This window comes from Lampris incognitus, chromosome 7 (genome assembly GCF_029633865.1).
Source record: "Lampris incognitus isolate fLamInc1 chromosome 7, fLamInc1.hap2, whole genome shotgun sequence".
In the NCBI taxonomy this organism is placed as follows: domain Eukaryota; kingdom Metazoa; phylum Chordata; class Actinopteri; order Lampriformes; family Lampridae; genus Lampris; species Lampris incognitus.
Window position 1 is genome coordinate 65995120 of NC_079217.1, and position 19791 is coordinate 66014910.

Sequence of the window (19791 nt, forward strand, 5' to 3'; positions counted from 1 at the left end):
CGTGTGTTATTACATAGGAGTAACAGCTGGGGTGGTTATTACGTAGGGGTAACAGCTGGGGTTGTTATTACGTAGGGGTAACAGCTGTGTGGTTATTACGTAGGGGTAACAGCTGGGGTGGTTATTACGTAGGGGTAACAGCTGGGTGGTTATTACGTAGGGGTAACAGCTGGGGTGGTTATTACGTAGGGGTAACAGCTGGGGTGGTTATTACGTAGGGGTAACAGCTGGGTGGTTATTACGTAGGGGTAACAGCTGGGTGGTTATTACGTAGGGGTAACAGCTGGGTGGTTATTACGTAGGAGTAACAGCTGGGTGGTTATTACGTAGGAGTAACAGCTGGGGTGGTTATTATGTAGGAGTAACAGCTGGGTGGTTATTACGTAGGGGTAACAGCTGGGGTGGTTATTACGTAGGAGTAACAGCTGGGTGGTTATTACGTAGGAGTAACAGCTGGGGTGGTTATTACGTAGGAGTAACAGCTGGGTGGTTATTACGTAGGGGTAACAGCTGGGTGGTTATTACGTAGGGGTAACAGCTGGGATGGTTATTACGTAGGGGTAACAGCTGGGTGGTTATTACATAGGGGTAACAGCTGGGTGGTTATTACGTAGGGGTAACAGCTGGGGTGGTTGTGCTCGGGTGTTCCAGTATCTACTTTTCGACTCGCACCACCCGCTGGAACACAAACTGAGCGTCATCAGAACTCTGCAACACAGAGCTGACAATGTGCCCAGCAGCACTCAGGCCCAACGAGAAGAACACAAACACCTGAGGCCGAGAAACTCAGGAGAATTTTCAACAAACACCGCATCCCGGTATACTTCAAACCCAGCAACACACTCCCACAAAGACTGGTTCATCCCAAAGACCGTGTACCACACATCCGGAAAAGCAATCTGGTGTATGCTGTACAATGCAATGAGGATTGCACCGACCTATACATAGGAGAAACCAAACAACCACTACACAAACGGATGGCCCAACACAGAAGGCCAAACTCCTCAGGACAAGACGCAGCAGTCTATCTACACCTAAAGGAGAAGACACACTCCTTCCAGGACAGCAACGTACACATTTTGGACAGAGAAGATAGATGGTTTGAAAGAGGGGTGAAGGAAGCCATCTATGTGAAACTGGAAAAACCATCCCTCAACAGAGGAGGAGGTCTGCGACACCACCTATCTCCCACTTACATTGCCGTCCTTTCATCTCTACCCAGGAGACTCAAGAAGCCTAGCCTCCAAGAACAACAGTCGCTCACTAACGACTTTCATGACCACTGAACAATGAAGTCGAAACTAACACCCCCAACGACCGTCGCTGCTAAACAAATGCAAATCAATAGCTCCGATGGCGACGGGCGCGGCCAAACATCGGTACACAAAAGAGCCACGCATATCTATGGCTCTGTTAGTGACGGGCGTTGGTAGACATCGGGACACAAAGAGCCATGGACATCTATAGCTCTGATAACGACTCCCAGAGGATAAATACTGAGTCTCACCACCAGCCAGTCAGACTAGCTTAATCTAGTCAGAAAGGCACGAACTGAGGAAGCCTCTTGGATGAGAGGCGAAACGTCTTCATGGATATACACTACCGTTCAAAAGTTTGGGATCACCCAAACAATTTTGTGTTTTCCATGAAAAGTCACACTTATTCACCACCATATGTTGTGAAATGAATAGAAAATAGAGTCAAGACATTGACAAGGTTAGAAATAATGATTTGTATTTGAAATAAGATTTTTTTTACATCAAACTTTGCTTTCGTCAAAGAATCCTCCATTTGCAGCAATTACAGCATTGCAGACCTTTGGCATTCTAGCTGTTAATTTGTTGAGGTAATCTGGAGAAATTGCACCCCACGCTTCCAGAAGCAGCTCCCACAAGTTGGATTGGTTGGATGGGCACTTCTTTGAGCAGATTGAGTTTCTGGAGCATCACATTTGTGGGGTCAATTAAACGCTCAAAATGGCCAGAAACAGAGAACTTTCATCTGAAACTCGACAGTCTATTCTTGTTCTTAGAAATGAAGGCTATTCCATGCGAGAAATTGCTAAGAAATTGAAGATTTCCTACACCGGTGTGTACTACTCCCTTCAGAGGACAGCACAAACAGTCTCTAACCAGAGTAGAAAAAGAAGTGGGAGGCCGCGTTGCACAACTGAGCAAGAAGATAAGTACATTAGAGTCTCTAGTTTGAGAAACAGACGCCTCACAGGTCCCCAACTGGCATCTTCATTAAATAGTACCTGTTAGAGCCTGTTTGTGCTGTCCTCTGAAGGGAGTAGTACACACCGGTGTAGGAAATCTTCAGTTTCTTAGCAATTTCTCGCATGGAATAGCCTTCATTTCTAAGAACAAGAATAGACTGTCGAGTTTCAGATGAAAGTTCTCTTTTTCTGGCCATTTTGAGCGTTTAATTGACCCCACAAATGTGATGCTCCAGAAACTCAATCTGCTCAAAGAAGTGCCCATCCAACCAATCCAACTTGTGGGAGCTGCTTCTGGAAGCGTGGGGTGCAATTTCTCCAGATTACCTCAACAAATTAACAGCTAGAATGCCAAAGGTCTGCAATGCTGTAATTGCTGCAAATGGAGGATTCTTTGACGAAAGCAAAGTTTGATGTAAAAAAAATCTTATTTCAAATACAAATCATTATTTCTAACCTTGTCAATGTCTTGACTCTATTTTCTATTCATTTCACAACATATGGTGGTGAATAAGTGTGACTTTTCATGGAAAACACGAAATTGTTTGGGTGATCCCAAACTTTTGAACGGTAGTGTATACCAAGTCCAGTTGCACTTGATTCAACTCCTTTGGATAACCATGACCTGGATGAAGGAGAACATTCACAGACAACCACTTGTATTGTGTTTATAACCACCTCTATTGTGTTTATAACCACTTCTACTGTGTTTATAACCACTTCTATTGGGTTTATAACCACTTCTACTGTGTTTATAACCACTTGTATTGTGTTTATAACCACTTCTATTGTGTTGTAGTACTGTTAGAGTTACTGTTGTCTGTGTACCATGTGTATCATTATGTACTGTGGTACTATGTTAGTACTGTTAGAGGTACTGTTGTCTGTGTACCGTGTGCATCAGTATGTAATAGGGCTGTGTATTGGTGAGTGTCCAGGTGGAGGCCGAGGAGGAGGTGCTGGCGTTGTTCTGCGGTCAGGAGCAGACAGACACTGAGGAGGTTCCGGGGGAGCAGCTCATCACCTCCCCCAGGAACTCCCTCAGCCTGCTCTTCTCCTCCGACTTTTCCAACGAGGAGCGGTTCTCCGGCTTCCTGGCTCACTACAGTGCAGTAGGTAAACATCTGAGTTAACCATCTTCATGTTGAGGTTTTATTACTGCAGGGAAATCTATAATAACTGAAGCGTTTTGGTTCTGGGAACACGTTCATGTATCTCAGGAGAAATGGTGCCGCCACACTTCCCTGCAGGGAAGAACATCACTGTGACGCGATTATTTTGGTAGAAGAGAAAATATATTCGTTTTTTTTTCTCCCCAGTTGTACCCGGCCAATTACCCCACCCTTCCGAGCCGTCCTGGTCGCTGCTCCACCACCTCTGCTGATCCGGGGAGGGCTGCAGACAACCACATGCCTCCTCCGACACATGTGGGGTCACCAGCCGCTTCTTTTCACCTGACAGTGAGGAGTTTCGCCAGGGCGACGTAGCGCGTGGGAGGATCACGCTATTCCCCCCAGTCCCCCCCCCCCAACAGGCGCCCCGACCGACCAGAGGAGGCGCTAGTGCAGCGGCCAGGACACACACCCACATCCGGCTTCCCACCCGAAGACACAGCCAATTGTGTCTGTAGGGACGCCCGACCAAGCCGGAGGTAACACGGGGATTCAAACCGGCGATCCCCATGTTGGTAGACAACGGAACAGACCGGGGATCGCCAGTTCGAATCCCCTGCACTAGCGTCTCCTCTGGTCGGTCGGGGCGCATGTTCGGGGCGGAGGGGGAACTGGGGGGAATAGCGTGGTCCTCCCACGCGCTACGTCCCCCTGGTGAAACTCCTCACTGTCAGGTGAAAAGAAGCGGCTGGTGACTCCACAGGTATGGGAGGAGGCATGTGGTAGTCTGCAGCCCTCCCCGGATCAGCAGAGGGGGTGGAGCAGAGATTGGACGCCTCAGAAGAGTGGGGTGATTGGCCAGATATAATTGGGGGGACCTCCCCCAAACTAAAATCAGATGGTCGTGTCTTTGGAAAGAGAAACAGATAGAAAACAACAGAAAGGTTTGTGGTGGTCAGTGGACCGAACACTGATTCACCAGGTCTTTATTCACCAGGAACAGTGAACGTGGCGGCGTCACTAAACTTTTATTTTTGATTGCTGTAAAGGGAAGTGGAAAATAAGCAGTAATCTTGGTAAATAAAAGTATCGTCTCTCTTTCTTTCTCTCTAGATGAAGATGAGTGTAAAGACAGGAATGATGAAGATCAAGTTTGTGACCATTACTGTCACAACTACATTGGTGGTTACTACTGTTCCTGTCGCTATGGTTACCAGCTACACACTGATAACAGGACCTGCCGAGGTACACACGGCGTGTGTGTGTGTGTGTGTGTATGTGTTTTCTGGAGAACATTACCTCTAACAAGTTAACATAGTACCACAGTACATACTGATACTCATGGTGCACAGACAACAGTACCTCTAACAGACTAACATAGTACCACAGTACATACTGATACTCATGGTGCACAGACAACAGTACCTCTAACAGACTAACATGGTACCACAGTACATACTGATACTCATGGTACACAGACAACAGTACCTCTAACAGACTAACATAGAACTACAGTACATACTGATACTCATGGTACACAGACAACAGTACCTCTAACAGACTAACATGATTCAAAGATACATCCTAAGATGCACTGGGACTCATCATCAGTGATGTTTCCTGTGGTCCTCAGGTGTTTCAACATCATACACTCTCGCTCAGGCGACCCAGCCAGGGCTGATCAGGCCCTGGCTTGTGTCCCAGCATCATCGGCCCACAGATTCCTCCTTCTGATCCAAAGCCATCTGGAGGCCCTCTCTGCTGCTTCCATGGTAGACTTGATGGCTTTCCTTTTTGCAACCCCAGTGATGCCAAGTACAGCATAGATCTTGCACAGTGGGCGACCAGCAGAGCCTCAACACCCCTCTTCATTGGGCTCACAACACGCCTTCTAGCCTCTCCTCTGGCACTGACCCACCAGCATCTGGTACTTGGACCACTTCTGCTCATTTGCCTCTTCCATCAGGTCCTCCCAGGGACACCTGCTTTGAAGAGGCTGATGATAGCACTACGTCTGGCCTCAAAGAAGTTGTCATAACGTGGTCTGGAAACTTGCGCTGCCTCCCAAGTCGGCTCGCAGCTCACAGTCTGACGCAGAAGTGAGGAGACCGGCTGCTGATCTGGGCTGTGACTGAGGTTATTCATCAGCCGTGACAAAGGCAATGTTCCTCTGTCCAAGGGCTTGCTTGTTGTTGGCCATGGCTTTGGAGATGGCCTTTGCAACTGTCTTCAGCACCTGGTCATGTCACCAGTGGTATCGGCCCTCCCCCAGGGCTGATGGGCAGCTGCTGAAGATGTGTACGTCAGCTGGGCCTGCGCTTGGTCTTCTGCCTCTGGAAGAGCTGGCGCCTGTCCTCAACACAGTTCCTGAGTATGGGTGGGGGGGGCGGTGGGGAGGGGAGAGGGGCTGGCAGGGGGTGCAGTTGGTTGTCTGTTGTGGCTGGAGAGGGTGAGGGGTGTGAAAGTTCGCTTATTAAACCTGCAGTAAAATCCATTTAGATCGTCAGCCAGTTGATGGTCCCCTGCAGTGTGAGGGGATGGTCTCCTGTAGTTGGTAGTAATGTCTTTCAAACCTGTCCAGACTGATGCTGGGTTGTTGGCAGAAAACTTCTTGTTTTTCAACTTTTCAGTGTAGCACCGTCAGCCCTGTGATGGCCTGGCGGCCTGTCCAGGGTGTCTCCCTGCCTGCTGCCCAATGACTGCTGGGATAGGCTCCAGCATCCCCGCGACCCCGAGAGCAGGATAAGTGGTTTCGATAATGCATGGATGGACAGTGTAGCACCTTTGTGTCACTCTGATCTCCTTTGTGGGTGTATTTATGGCTTGGTTGTACCGGATCCTATCTCTACTCCCATAGGCTTCCTCTTTGGCCTGATGAAGCTGCCCAAGTTTTGCTGTGAACCAGGGCTTATTGGTGTTGAAGGTACAGAAAGGTTTTGGTGGGCACACGTCCTCACAAAAGCTGATGTAAGGTGTCACCGTGTCAATAAGGGTCCGTCGCCCACCCGCTGTGGAACAGGCCACAGAGGTTGAAGGTTACCTAACCTCACACCCTCTTACCCTCAGTACAGGTGCTCCTCAGGGCTGTGTTCTCTCCCCCTGGCTCTTCTCACTTTACACCACCCACGTAACATCCACAAACAGTTCTATGAAAGTAATCAAATACGCTGACGACACAACCATAGTAGGCAATCATGAAACCTGGTACTGCACTGAGGTAGACCAAGCTGTCTCTTGGTGCACAAACAACGACCTTCTGCTTAATACAATCAAAACCCAAGAACTCATTATTTGGGGGTTTTTTGGGGGGGGGATTTTCTCCCCAATTATACTTGGCCAATTACCCCATTCTTCCGAGCCGTCCCGGTCGCTGCTCCACCTCCTCTGCTGATCCGGGGAGGGCTGCAGACTACCACGTTTCCTCTGATACATGTGAAGTCACCAGCCGCTTCTTTTCACCTGACAGTGAGGAGTTTCACCAGGGGAACGTAGCGTGTGGGGGATCACACTATTCCCCCCAGTTCCCCCTCCCCCCCCGAACAGGCACCCCGATCGACCAGAGGAGGCGCTAGGGCAGCGGCCACGACACATACCCACATCCGGCTTCCCACCTGCAAACACGGCCAATTGTGTCTGCAGGGACGCCTGACCAAGCCGGAGGTAACACGGGGATTCGAACTAGCGATCCCCGTGTAGGTAGGCAATGGAATAGTCTGCTACGCTAACGAGACGGCAGATTGTTTGCAAATTAAAGAATATCAACATGTAAAATGACGTCATCCTCAGCTTCATCCTCGGCTTCTCCAGGGGATTGTTTGGACAAATCAAGTTCAGCTCATTTCAGTTTATCAGAAGGCAAAGGGGGGTTTCTAACATGATGATGACGATGTGTGTGTGTGTGTGTGTGTGTGTGTGTGTGTGTGTGTGTGCGTCTGTGCATCTGTGTGTGTACTAATCAGGGGTCTGTTTCGTGTCTGAGTTCTCTGTGTGAATGACAGCAACTGATAAATATTTACATGTCTGCAGGGAGGAGAGTAAGGCTGTACACACACACACACACACACACACACACACACACACACACACACACACACACACACACACACACACACACACACACACACACACACACATACCGATGTGGCCATGGTTGTCATGGACACATCAGCATCACGTCTCAGTCTTTTCTCCAACACGTGCGTGTTTGCTGCTGCACCAGTGTTCATCCTACCCGGTCAGAACAGCTCAACAGTGGTGTCATGGAGACTGGAGAGAGTCTCCACCCATGGTGAAGATGACTGGTGGTGTCATGGAGACTGGAGAGAGTCTCCACCCATGGTGAAGATGACTGGTGGTGTCATGGAGACTGGAGAGAGTCTCCACCCATGGTGAAGATGACTGGTGGTGTCATGGAGACTGGAGAGAGTCTCCACCCATGGTGAAGATGACTGGTGGTGTCATGGAACCTGGGGGCTGACATCCTACCTGGGATCTTCTCTAAACCAGGGGGCTGAAGCTGCTGGCTGTGATGTCCTGCAGGGTGTTCAGTGACACTGTGTGTGTGTGTGTGTGTGTGTGTGTGTGTGTGTGTGTGTGTGTGTGTAGTTGAGTGTGGTGACAGTGTGTACAGGGAGCGATCCGGTGTGCTGAGCAGTGTGGACTTCCCAGGCTCATATCCCAGGAGTTCAGACTGTGTTTACCGCATCCAGCTGGACGACGGCTTCAGCATCAGCCTGCTGTTTGACAACACCTTCGACATAGAGGACCATCCTGATGTCAGCTGTCCCTATGACTACCTGAAGGTCCCCTACACACACACACACACACACACACACACACACACAGCTCATTGTGATGGTGTTGTGATGGTGCTGATGGTTTTGTGATGTGTCGTGATGTGCTGTGATGCTGCTGTGATGGTTGTGAGGGTGTTGTGATGGTGCTGTTTTGTGATGCTGCTGTGATGGTGCTGTGATGGTGCTGTGATGGTGTTGTGATGGTGTTGACGGGAGGTTTGTGTGATCTGCAGATCGAGCTTGCTGACAGAGAGTTGGGTCCGTTCTGTGGGAACCGCTCTCCCGGTCTCATCCAGACACACACACACTCCGTTCTGATCCGATTCCACAGTGACGGCTCCGGAGAAAACCTCGGCTGGAGGCTCACGTACACATCCACCGGTCAGCCCAGAAGCCACGTTACCCTTATTATCATGACTCTCATTCTCGTCATCTCCAGACTAGGGATCGGCCGATTATCAGTATGACCAATTGTCGGCTTAGATATTTGTCATTTTGAATATCACCGTTATCGGCATATTCTTATCGGCCAGCCGATCAAAAAGAGTCCGCTGCACAACATGCGCACATCCGACGCAGCCTTCACTCTCCCGGAGCACAGCACGACACTCACCTCAACAACACAAGCATAACATTGGTCCGACATGAACTTGACAACAGGTTGTCAATTCAAACAGAGAACACAATTTCCACTGTTGTGCGTAACCTTCAAATGCAACTAGGCTAAAAGAAGAAGGCTAATGTGGGAGATTTTAGTTACATACAGAGTACATACAGAGGGCAGTACATACAGAGAGAGGGCAGATTCCATGGCTAAGAAGCTGCTAGGAAATAATCTTGTGAATCTAACAAGTGGCAGGCAGACCCAGACAAGGGCCTGAGCTTGAACACAAGACGCTCACTAATGCAAGATGCAAGTATGCCATTCGCTTCATCTGTAAAAATAGCAAGCAATGAGGGCAGATTCCATGGCTAAGAAGCTGCTAAGAAATGATCCTGCTTATTTCTGGAAAGAAGTGAGAGCTCTCAACAACTATAAAACCTCTCTACCAATCACTGTTGATGGTATCTCTGGTACAGACAATATTGTTGAGTTATGGCTACAGCATTATAGTACCTTATTCAACTGTGTCCAAAGTGATCTGTATAAGGTGTACAATATAGAGAATGATGATTCAATGTTGATCATTTCACATCAGGAATCAGGAACAATTTATTGTCATTTCTTTTTAAATTTATTTCTAATTTTTCCCTTTTTTCTCTCAATTTAGTGGCCAATCGATCCCTATTTTAATTCAAACACCCACCCTCGTACTGCATGCGTTTGCCAACTGCATCTCTCCGGCCGGCAGTCTCGAAGGAGACCGCCTCCCCACTTTCGTGACAAGGCGACTCCAGCTGAACCACTTTTTTCTTTATAAATTTATTTCTGAATTTATTGTCATTCCTGTCATGTACTTGCGTACACAAAAGAAACTAAATTTCGCTTCTCCCAGACCACAGCAGTGCATCACAAAAGATAAAAACACATATCCAACATTTCCCAAAAAGATACAAGCAAAAACATACAGAGAGAACAAAGCAAAAAAACAAAAACAAACACAAGCAGTTAACAACATAGTCCATTCAGTGCAACACAGTCCGACCGGATGTTCCGACACAGGATGAGTGTCGGAACATCCGGTCTGCGTGAGCTAGCAGTTAGTCTGCAACTTCGGGCAGGGCTGTGGTCCTTGGGCCCACTGGATGCAGCAGACTAGGCTCCCCCAGCCAATCCAATGCCAGCTCTTCCAGCCAGACACCTTCAACACCTCCCCCGCACCCCACACGATGACACAAACGCAGATGCGGACAAAAACACTGCGCAGTCGACACTAGGCGAGGCCGCCACGAGGTCGCTCTCGGTGTTTCCTCTCAGGCATAGCTCCGGGCAGGGCTGTGGTCCTGCACGTACACATGAGGTGTGCCAAGCTATAAGCAAGCTGTCTTTTAACAAAGCAAGTGGTTTAGATTGTGTTACTGCTGAACACCTTAAATGTGCCAGTCCGAGGATAGCTCCTCTCCTTGCTACTTGTTTTACTGTCTTATGGTCCATGGCTTGTTACCAGACTCAATGCTGTCTGTTCTGTTAGTGTCAGTCATTAAGGACAAAGCTGGTAAAGTATGCAGCCTGGATAACTACAGGCCTATAGCTCATTTAAAGGCAGCCTTGTGTTGGGGTTTGTGTTGCTGTACATTTTGGCACATTTTTTACATTTACCGCAACTGAATATCGGCCCAAAATATTGGCTATCGGCCCCCATAACTTTCCAATAATATCGACCCCGAAAAAAAACCCAAAAACATATCGGTCGACCCCTAGTCCAGACAGATGGTGTAAAGCCAGACAGAATATCTGAGGTATGTACCAACCATATTACAATAGCTACACATCACATTATGGTACTGTTCATGCTACTAAACTTTAAACATCACTCCTTTTTAGCAGATAAATAAATGAAGACTTCCTGCCAACTGAAGCCAAACCTAACTTATCCATCTAGAGACATGCCACGTCAGTCCTTTAGATTGACAGATAGACAGATATATAGCATATTTGTTGCCATGCCCTGCACATTAAAATACAGGTGTACATCCATACAAACACACACACAGACACACACACACATATATATATATATACATATACATATATATGTATACATATACACACACTCGCATGACTAACCAGGTACATCTAAATACTATCACATACATTGACGACATTGACCATGTATGTGTTGTGTTGATGCAAGATAATATTATTTATAACTACAAAACTAGACAATATTTGGTAGTGGATACAGACCAGATGTGAACATGGAGGTCAACAGGACGTGTCATCTCAGCAGAGCATGCACCATAGATAGAGCTGTTCCTCAGCAGACATCAAAATCATAAAGTAGATGAGAAACATTCTTTTCATTTTTCAATTTGATTCTTTACTGCTTTTGTCTGTCCTGGCAGGAAGTCAGTGTCCTGTCCCTGAGCGACAAGCCAACAGCCTGCTGAGTCCGGACCAATCAGAATACTCCTTCAAAGACCACATCCTGGTCACCTGCCAGCCTGGATACAGACTGTTGAAGGTGAGAGAAAGACCCAGACCCCGAGGTAGTGCAGCACTAATGGCTTTGGTAACGGCAGATTCACCTTGTGCCTGAATTTCTTGGGGTTAGATGCTGAGACAGCCACGGTTAGCGGTTCCACTTCCCGCTTGGGTTGAATGAGACAACGTCAGTACCAGGGCTTGAAGGTCTATTTGCTGTGTGGCTCAGTGGTTAATAACGTATCACCTCATGGTGCTGTGTTCTAGTCTGGCCTCTATGCTGATCCATGATATTGGTGGTTTCTTGTTTGTGGACTGTATCAGTGATTGAGTTTCTGTCTTTCTGTAAGGATGGAGAGTTCTTAGACCACTATCAGATCGACTGTCAGAGAGACGGCATGTGGAGCAGCAGTATTCCACAGTGTCAGGGTAAGACCCCGCTCAAAATAAAGCAAACTTTCTGTTACAGCAATAGCTGAGGATGCCTTCTTAAAGCCGTTAGCACATAAGTGGAAAAAACCACCGTGTGCCGGCTTAGCCTTTGTTTTGCTATGGATGGAACAGTGTTGGCCAGCCTAGCAGCGTCGCTGCCTGCTAGACATTGCCTGAAGTGGCCCACATCCGGATGCTATCTGGGTACCTTGGGGGTTCAGACCACTCAGATTTTTCACCTTGCCCCTGCACCCAAATTTCAAACTATGTGAACTTTAACCCCGTTTCTGGTTGATCTTACAAAGCGTGTCTAATCAGATTACAGCTTTGTGCGATGTCCTAGATACCAACAACTCTGGCTCAAACATGGAGGAGAAACCAGTGTTAAACACCTCTGAGTTTGAGCCGTATAACATTAAATTGAGACTCTGCTCTCTGGCAAGAGGCTGAGCTCCATCAGGACCAAAACCTAACACCACGAGAAGGGTTTCTTCCCTGTTACAGTCAGGCTAATCAACAGCCCCCCCATCCCATTGACAGACTCACTTTTTGTTGTTTTCATTGTTGTTTTGTTGTTGTTGTTTTTCCTATGTCTCTATGTGTCTATGTCTCTTTTCTGTTTCTATGTCTATATATATATTTTCATTTATTCTATTTTTTAAATTCTATTGAAGCCTATTTTTCTTGCACTCACAATTCAAACACTAAGCTAAATTCCTTGTGCATGTAATGCACGTGGCAATAAAAGACTTTCTTATTCTGATTCTAATTTGAAATCATTCCACAGTTCAGGATGCAGAAGAATTGCATGGCAATATGCCAGTCACCAGACAGGGCTACCAGATTTGGTTTCCTACTCAGTTGTTAACAAGGTAACGTAGACTAGCAGTTTAGACTACTGGGTTCTCTGAGCTAATGTTTAGCTGATGACACTAGCTGCTCTGTGCCCAACCTAGCGGGGAACGCAACTCAGACTACTCATCATCTATTGACAGCTTTACTGGGAATATCTCATCCATAAGGATTCACTGTGGTACCGCACAGGGCTGCTCTACTTCCTGCTTCATGTTTGTCATCTTAAAGGCACCCTTCCAATTGTTTTTGCTGGCTCTGTGCGTCTGGCAATGCTGATAAATCCAACAGACTCATTATTAATGTTATTATCTGCAGCTGTGTTTATCCTGCTATGCTTACATCACAGAGTACCAACAGCAGCCTGCCATGTTTTTAAACTTTACATGGTTTTTAACCCGGAGATGTCAGCAAACTCACTAAAATTGTCGAGGGTGTAGTTACTCTTTGAGATAAATCAGAATCAGAATCAGAATATTCATCCCAGAGGGGAAATTGGGTTCCACTACAGACACTCACGCTCTAATAACTAAAAACCAACAAGATACAAGACAAGAAAATAGAAACAGAAAAATAGAAATAAAAGATAAATTAGAAATAGAAATAAGAACAAAATATATCAACAAGCATGGTGCACCTAACACCCTATCTATACTGCACTACCGCAGCACACAACAAGCAGCACAAACAAGCAGCACAAACAAAACTCGACACGGCCAGTCCAATGACCATTAACTCAGAGTATCTGACAGTCTGAGTCTGAGGAGGAGTTGTAAAGTTTGATGGCCACAGACAGGAATGACCTCCTGTGGCACTCTGTGGTGCTTTTCTGCAGAATGAGTGTGTCACTAAAAGTCCTCCTGTGCCCAACCAGTATGTCATGGAGTGGATGGAAGACATTGTCCATGATGGCACATAACTTTAATAGCGTCCTCCTCTCAGAAACCGCTGTCAGAGAATCCAGTTCCACCCCACAATGTCACCGGCCTTGTGGATCAGTTTATTGAGCCTGTTTGCATCCGCTACCCTCGATCTGCTGCTCCAACACACAACAACAAACAGGAGAGCACTGGCCACCAGACTCACACCACATCCTGAGCACTGAATGGCAGATGTTGAAGGACTTCAGCCTCCTCAAAAAGTAGAGACGGCTCTGTCCCTTCTTGTAGAGGGCATCAGTGTTCTTAGCCCAGTCCAGTTTATTGTCTGTATACAGCCCCAGGTACTTATAGTATTCCACACTGTCCACACTGACCCCCTGGATGGAGACAGGGGTCACTGGTGTCATGTCCCTCGTCAGATCAACAACCAGCTCCTTTGTCTTAGTCACGTTGAGCTGCAGATGGTTCTACTCACACCACGTGACAGTTTCCCCCCACAGCCCTGTACTCAGCCTCCTCGCCCTTACTGACGCATCGACTATAGCAGAGTGGTGATCTATAGCAGAGAGTAGCAGAGTGATGAAACAGGTGATCATTCCATTCACTTCTATTCACATTTCAGCAAATATGATTCCACTGCAATTTATCGCATTTCTTTTTATTAGATATAAAGTTTTTTTCCCCATCTCGTGCCAGCATTAAAACTTTTACGCAGTTTTTGGGGATTTTGTTCGACATTTGCTGTTGTCAAGCATGTTTTCATCCATAGCAAAAAAAACAAAAACAAAAAAACCCAAACCACTTGGCTAGAAGCACAGTACCTGAGTTGACCGTTGGTTTTCAAGGTGTTTTTCATGATAATTTTCTCATTTCTTTTCTCGACCTCTTATCTCTTTCCTTTTACGCCCCGCCAGAAACAAACACAGGGAGGAGCCAGCGATCTCTGTCCAGCAGTCTAACCAATCAGATTCTAGATTAGAGTGACTGACAAAAGGGCTGGTCCAATAGGCTGTCACTGACTGCAGCAGAGTTTAACTCAGTTCAGCCTGTCATTGGTTAAATGTTCACTGGGCTGGACGTCTCCAATGGTTTAATCAACTTCCTATGAAATAAAATAAAAACAGAATCCATAAAACAGAATCTGTATTTGTGTGTATCGGTGGCTCAGTAATCAGATGCCAATACAACAGACATACATGGAAGGCATGAGGTCGGATTGTTTTTACATCAAAACAAACAGATTGTGTGTTTTTGAAGCCTTCGTGTGCACGAAAGCACACCCAGGACGTATCGGCGTATGTAGTGGGTCGAAAAAAAGTGGTGGCCATTTTCCATCTTGTATACTGTTCTATTAATACATCAATGGTTCTGTGTGTCCAGCCATCATGAATACAAGCCGGTGATGGAATTTTTAATTCCATCATACATGTTAGAGTAATTTTAGAGGTACTGAAGTTAAATGTTTTGAGCAATCTATCACACATTATCACACAATACATTTAAGATTTTGAAGGCCCGAAAACAGAGTCACAAACATACTCCCAGAAAAAACCAAAACCAAAAACAGGTAAAGTCTCTACTGAGTTGAGTTGTGTAATCAATACACGTCTATTCACGTTCCTAATCTAAACACTGAGCCGTCCACTCAAAGGGCAAATTTTTCTCCGCCAGTCAGCAGCGCAGCAAGTCATGAGAAATCTCTCACAAACCTCCCGTAGTATGAACATAGGCCCACAAAGGCCCTTACCTCAGAGGTGGTGTGGGGGGTAGGCCAAGTTCTCGCCTTATCAGTATTCCATGGGTCCTGCTGGAGGCCATGTTGGGAGATAACATACCCCAGGAAGATGACATGGTCCCTAGCATTTCCTGGGGTTGAGCTTCAGGCCCCCAGCTGTATCCTGGACAGGACTAGCTCCACGTATAGGAGGCGATTCTCGAACGCGCGACTGTAGATCAGTATGTCATTCAAGTACGCCATGCATACATGCCAAGGCAGGCCCCTTAAGATGAGCTCCATCATGGGCTGAAATGTGGCCGGAGAATTAGTCAGACCCACAGGCATGGCCCGCCACTGGTGCAAGCCCCTGCCTGTTGTAAAGGTCATTTTCTCTTGGTCTTCCTCAGCCAATTCCACCTGACAGTAGCCATTTGAAAAGTCAAGTGTGCTGAACCAGGATGAGCCAACCAGGGTATCAAGGCCATCATCCACTTGTGGGAGAGGGTGCAAATCCTTGATCATCACAGAGTTGAGACGACAATAGTCAATAGTCTCCTCCATGACCCATCAGCCACCTGACATTCAATCTCAGCTCTTTTCTCAGGAGACGCACAGTAGGCATGCTGCTTGATAGGGGGATGGTCACCAGTCCTAATGTGGTGCTTAACTAGTGTGCACCTGCCTGTATTTCTGTCTGACCAGTTGAAAACACCAGCAATCCTCTGCAGCAGTTCTGACAGCTTTGCTCTCTGCTGTGCTGCGATAGGTGACTCATCCAGAGTCCATGCTAGTCAGACAGCGGGGGGGGGGGGGGGGGGATAAAACATCAGTTTCTCCAACTGGGTAAAATACAACCAGGTGCAACCCCCGTTTGAGCTTGACCACCTCCCCTGTGGGATTGAGGATGCGGGCTAATGTGACACCGTTTTTCACACTACTCACTGTGTGAGCAACTACCAGTCCTGTAGTCTCCAGAATGTTAGGTTCCAGATACCCCTCAAAGTCTGCGGCAGGTAAGGCAGTACCACCAGGGAACAAACAGTCACTGGAACCAGGGCCTTACTCAGAGGGAGTACAGTCATGACATCAGCGAGGGACACGTTACAGCACTCAGAAGCCAACTCACCAGCCAAAACCAGGGGCACAGTAATGTCCCATAACTGTAATACACCCTGCCCTAAGTTCAGCAGTGCATGATTCTTGGTTAGTAAGTCCAGGCCAAGCAGAATGATCGCAACTTACTGGCAAACAAAGCAGTGGGTCCATGTTTTTGTCTTTCCAGGTGGGAACAATATAGAAGTGCACAATGTGAACATCTTTTCCCTTATGGCAAGAGCATTAGAAATTATTAAACATGTATGCAAGTGTGCTGCTAGCAGGTGGTGCCCAAGTGGAAGGTAACCTCAATGGTTTCCAATAGATCCAATATTTGTCCATTTACTGAATCAATATAGTTCTTTCTCGGGGGCCGGTTCCGCAGAGCAGGGACTGACATACAGAAGTCTACACTAATTAATGACAGAGAGGCTCTAAGTCCACTAATATGTAGACTTCAGGGCCTTCCACCACACCCCTAAAGTAAGATGTGGGGTGGTCACCATGGTCCATATTAGCAGGGTCCTCAGAAATGTTGTACTTTAAGGGGCTGTGTGGGCCTCAGCACCAGACACTGACTGTTTCCCTGATGGCTGCTGTCAGCGTACTACTGCTGCAACAGGAAATGCACACCACGCTTCCTTGGGTCTCCCTCACATCGGGCACACTATCCTGGACAAGGGCTCCTTCCTCCTGGCGGCTTAGAGGTGGGAGACACCCCTGAGTCCGGGTGACAGCCATGAAACAGGTTGCCCCCTTTAGGTGGAAACAGCTCACGACTGGGAGAGCGACACTGGTAACCATCCTGGGAACCCTTTGACTGACACCCCATCTCACTACAGTTGCAGCTACAGCACCCTCTGGAGGGTAAGCAGAATCCCGCTCCCTCCTGTCAGTGTTCCAAGCCCTCAGTCTCTGGTTTTCATCATACATCTCTTTCATCTTCATTCTCATGACGTACATTTCCTCTGTCAACTTATCAACACCCCTCTGGAGGCCATCAGAAACTGACAGACTGCACAGATGGATTCTCACCCAGGTAGGTGCCTGCGCATGTACTCACACAGTCTCCCTGCAAAGCCACCCCGGCATTCTCACAGTGCTCAGCCACAGTCAAAGCCTCCTCCAGGTCAGTGGCACCCTGCTCCAGACACTTGGCCTTTAATTCCAGGTCCAGGCTGGTGAGAAAGCACTGAAGCTTCTCCCTCTGCACGACATCTGGGAACACTTACGTAACTAGCCAGCTCACATCAGTGGCATACACCTCCAAGCTCTCACCAGGAACACACACACAAACCGAAGGGCTAGCCCTGAAGCAGTCCATGAACTGTACCTGTCTAAATGCCCCTCCGAGTTTCTCTTTAATAGCAGCATAATCCAATTTGACTGCCACAGGATAAGTGGGCAGCCGCCACGCAGTGCCTGGGGACCAGCTGCAGTTCTTCTTGCAATGCGTCCATCCGGGGCACAGACAAGGGTATTCACCCAACATACATCTCTTTTGATGGTGGGAGGAAACCAGAGCACCTGGAGGAAACCCATGCAGACATGGGGAGAACATGCAAACTCCAAACAATAATGATTTGGGACAGTCTGGGGTTCAAACCCAGGACCTTCTTGCTGTGATGCAATAATGCTAACCACTGGGCCACATGCAGGAAGACTATCTCAAAGCAGAAAAACTGACTAGCTGAGGCAAGTAGGAAGAATCCTCACCAACTCACCACTGCAGTCGCTGCCACCCAAAGACACGCCGACGGCGACCTCTATCTACCTCACCCAGCTGACAAAACTAGCTCCCGTCACCAGCAAAGGGATCAACCCTGACATCCCTGCCGGGTGGGTGTCTGTCAAACTACTGGATGGCCTGGCTCGGAGACCATAGCAAATAAGGGAAACACATGTGAGGAATTAACTAAAACAAAGGAATTTATTTAAAAAAGATTAGTTTTGTTTAACTAAGATAAAAAAGAGTCAGTTGCAGCCTGGTGAACTTTGAATGACACAGGACACAAAACTAAATTCAGGGCTCTTTACTGCCCGACTACTCTCGGAAAGGCGAGAGTAGTATTAAACTAATTTGGAGTTTTCAAATGGTATAGATTTGACAAATATTTTCTGGTACAAACAGATTTGCAACTTTAGACACACTGTCTCACTTCAAAATGTAGCTCATACATCCAAAAAGAGACTTCACTATTCCTGATCACTAATCTACCCCTGTGAAGTGCTTTAACACTCAAACAGAGTGCCCAAAATCTTAGGTTAACTTAAAGGGCCTACAGAAACCAGTCTCTAATCAGTAACCAAAGATAAACTGCATGCATAACTGTAGTGGTAACTCTTCTGTTAACACAAACTAAACAAAACAACATAAGGTCGATTTCTATAAGATATGAATCACTTGGTACATTAATATTGAATGAAATCCAAATGAAATGTGCAGCATATCTCAAAACACAACGTTTTATCTCTGTGCTAAATTACATGCACAAAATGGCGGCAGCCATTCAACCCCATACAGCACTACACAACGACAATAAACATTATTTTCGGCACAATGTGCAGGCATTAAATGTTCTCAAACATGAACTATAACAAGACACAACTTCCGGTGCTTTCACAAAGTCATCAAGCTCGCGGTCCTCTCAAGAGTCACCCAGCACATGTAGATGAAATCTGTAAACATCGGACCAGCTACATTACCATCGGCGGTAAACATTACATTTTGTCCGTCTTTACAACCATTTTAATGGCCATCTTTTGACCACTTTGTACAGAAATAATGTTTTAAGCATATTTACCCCTTTTAGAGCGGAACATGCTCCGCAGAAAAGCAGGTGAGTCGCTCGACACGGAAGATCCTCCACTTCCTGTTTCCTTTCGCGCTGTTTCTGTAGACGCAAATCTTAAGTTGGGGGTCACCCAAAAGGGCACAGTGCCGCCTAGTGGCTCTAGTGGGTGTCATAGTATTACAGTTAATACGGTAATGTGCAGTGACGGAAACTGTGAGACGTGGCTGTACCATGGATGTATTATAGATTGGATACACTACGGGGAACGCCCCCCATTCATTCCTATGAAAGTTGCTCAATGGCACATGAAGCCAGTGCTCAGTAGCGCATTTAATAGGGGCCAAGCTAGGTACTGCACCTGGGGCCAAAAAGACTTTTTCACGTCCGCCAGCATGGTGAAAGAGAAAATAATTACGAGAAATGAAATTGTTTGTGGCTACTAACCAAAGTCGGAATCATCTCTGTATATTGTCAGGTTTTGACATCTGAGTGTTTTTTTCTTTTTTAATTCGCCATTTAATTCACCACCTACCTTTAGGAACCTATTTAGGAACCTACTTCTGGGCGCCGTTCATGTGCTCGATCTTGCACGAGCCTGCCGGCTCCAGGCTGCATGCACCCGTTAGCTAGCACAAACAAGCTAGCCTACGTTAGCTAGCATGCGGATCACGCTTTGAAATGACGATTTTAGCTACATTTTACTTTTTGCCAATAAAATTTCACTTACCGGTACAAAGAAATCTTCGTCTCCTTTCGGGTCGTGCAGTTGAAGGCAGCTCAAGTAGGCATTTTCGTGTTTCTTCTCTCT

At 46.9% G+C, this 19791-nt stretch overlaps 1 protein-coding gene across 1 annotated transcript in view; it reads left to right on the top strand.

Moving 5' to 3' along the window:
• The window catches only part of masp1 (MBL associated serine protease 1), a 39897-nt gene that overhangs the window by 7087 nt on the left and 13019 nt on the right, over positions 1-19791 (top strand). The window contains exons 3-8 of the mRNA XM_056283644.1: positions 3157-3334; positions 4444-4575; positions 7936-8132; positions 8360-8507; positions 11133-11251; positions 11562-11640. Coding sequence (XP_056139619.1) covers positions 3157-3334; positions 4444-4575; positions 7936-8132; positions 8360-8507; positions 11133-11251; positions 11562-11640 — 853 coding nt within the window. The remainder of the gene's footprint in view (positions 1-3156; positions 3335-4443; positions 4576-7935; positions 8133-8359; positions 8508-11132; positions 11252-11561; positions 11641-19791) is intronic.